The 1,725-nt window shown below is 20.3% G+C and overlaps 1 protein-coding gene across 1 annotated transcript; it reads right to left on the bottom strand.

Moving 5' to 3' along the window:
• Positions 1-136: 136 nt before the first annotated feature.
• Positions 137-785, bottom strand: LOAG_15293 (hypothetical protein; the record flags this gene model as incomplete). The annotated part of the gene is made up of 2 exons (XM_003150784.1): positions 137-229; positions 708-785. Coding segments are annotated over 2 exons (169 nt in total), but the record flags the coding sequence as incomplete, so codon positions are not given.
• Positions 786-1,725: the final 940 nt, after the last annotated feature.

Raw genomic sequence — 1,725 nt, 5'->3', positions numbered from 1 at the left:
GTAATCTTTGCGCTTCCTTTTGAAGTTTAATTTTTTGTTTCGTTTTTTTTTTTTTTATCTATTAGCTTATTTTTGAATAATTTAATTGAAGAGCTTTAAAACGATGTATTTTTTATAAATTACTAATAAAACATACCTTTTCAATTTTCTGTTCATATAATGAAGGCGTAATTGGTTTGTCACCTGCTCGACGACTGATTTTTTGCGAATCATATTCATAAACGGTAATCTAAAAAAATTTGTTTAGCTGTTTGAATTAATCATGCTATCATTTGTACTGTAGCATAAATAATGAGCAATCAAAAAATTGAGAGAAAAAAAAAATCGAAATTTTCAAAATTAATATTTTTTTTTTGAAATTTAAATTTGTTACTAATTTTAAAAAACACAGCAATTCTACCTTGATAGGCGTTATTTGAACCTTTTATAAGTTTTATGTTTAGTATTTATTTCAGGTAAGTTTCTTGTATCAAATTTGAAATTTTCTATTTGTTAAATTAGCATATTATCAATTGTGCAATAATAATGTTGAAGAGAATTCGATAGAAATTAATTAAATAATAAAAATACTGGAATATATATATATATATATATATATGCAATAAATTATAAACAATAAATAGCAAATTGATAACAAACTGTAACTCATATTTTTATCAAAAAAAAAAAGAAATGATAATTTAATTTGGAGAAAATTATTCAATTACCTGTTCTTTTTGTTGTACAGGTGCAATGAATGATGTTTCGGATGATGATTTAACCAAGTAATTTTCTTCCCGTTTCTGCTAAATAATTAAAATATTATTGCATATTTTTTAATTTATATTAATTTAAATGACTTCTTTTCTATTATGCACTGAAATTAATTAGCAAAATAATGGGGAAAAAAAAATAAGCAAAATAACTTTTTGTTTCTTTTTTAATAAATGAGCATTTAATTTTGATGAGAAATTTTCGATAATTTTATTATGAATGTATTTACCATATATTGCTGTAAGAAATTTTAAATTAAAATTAAATTATATTCTAATCAAAATTAAATAAAAAAAAATGTAGAACTAAATTTTAGCATTATTAATTTAATTACATTAAATTAAAATGATTTCAAATTTTTTAGCGCAAAAAAAGAGATAATTAATTGGAAAGGAAACTATAAATTATCATTTTAAAAAAAAAAATACGAATGATAAAAAAAGAAAAAAACATTCTTTTGTTTCTTTTGAAAGTTTTTTTTTGTAAATTTTTTTTCTTTTTTTGAAAGTTATTATTTGTAAATTAAAAAAAAAACAAAACGAAATAAATAATTCATCAATCAGATTTTCTCTTTGTTTCATGCAAATTTTACTGTATTTCTCTAATTTCCTAAGTTTGACCGAATCATCATTTCCTGAATTTTCCTGAAGGTTAATTTTTTAAAATTTTCTGAATTTCAATTTATTCACATTCCTTCTTCTTTTCATTCATGTCCCCAATTTCACCAATTATTTCATATCTTCAATTTTGTTTTCCACCATTAATCGATAAATTTTATTTCATACATTTCAAAATAATTTAATTTTTCTTTATTTTTATTCAGTATTACTTACTTATATTTATTATTCAGTATTATGTCCAGTATTACTTACTTACTTATATTTATTATTCAGTATTATAGTCCAGTATTACTTAACTTACTTAATTTATTTATTAATTCAGTATTATAGTCCAGTATTACTTAACTTACTT

Source organism: Loa loa (assembly GCF_000183805.2).
Source record: "Loa loa unplaced genomic scaffold supercont3.1754, whole genome shotgun sequence".
Taxonomy (NCBI): Eukaryota; Metazoa; Nematoda; class Chromadorea; order Rhabditida; family Onchocercidae; genus Loa; species Loa loa.
This window is presented reverse-complemented; position numbering and strand designations above follow the sequence as displayed.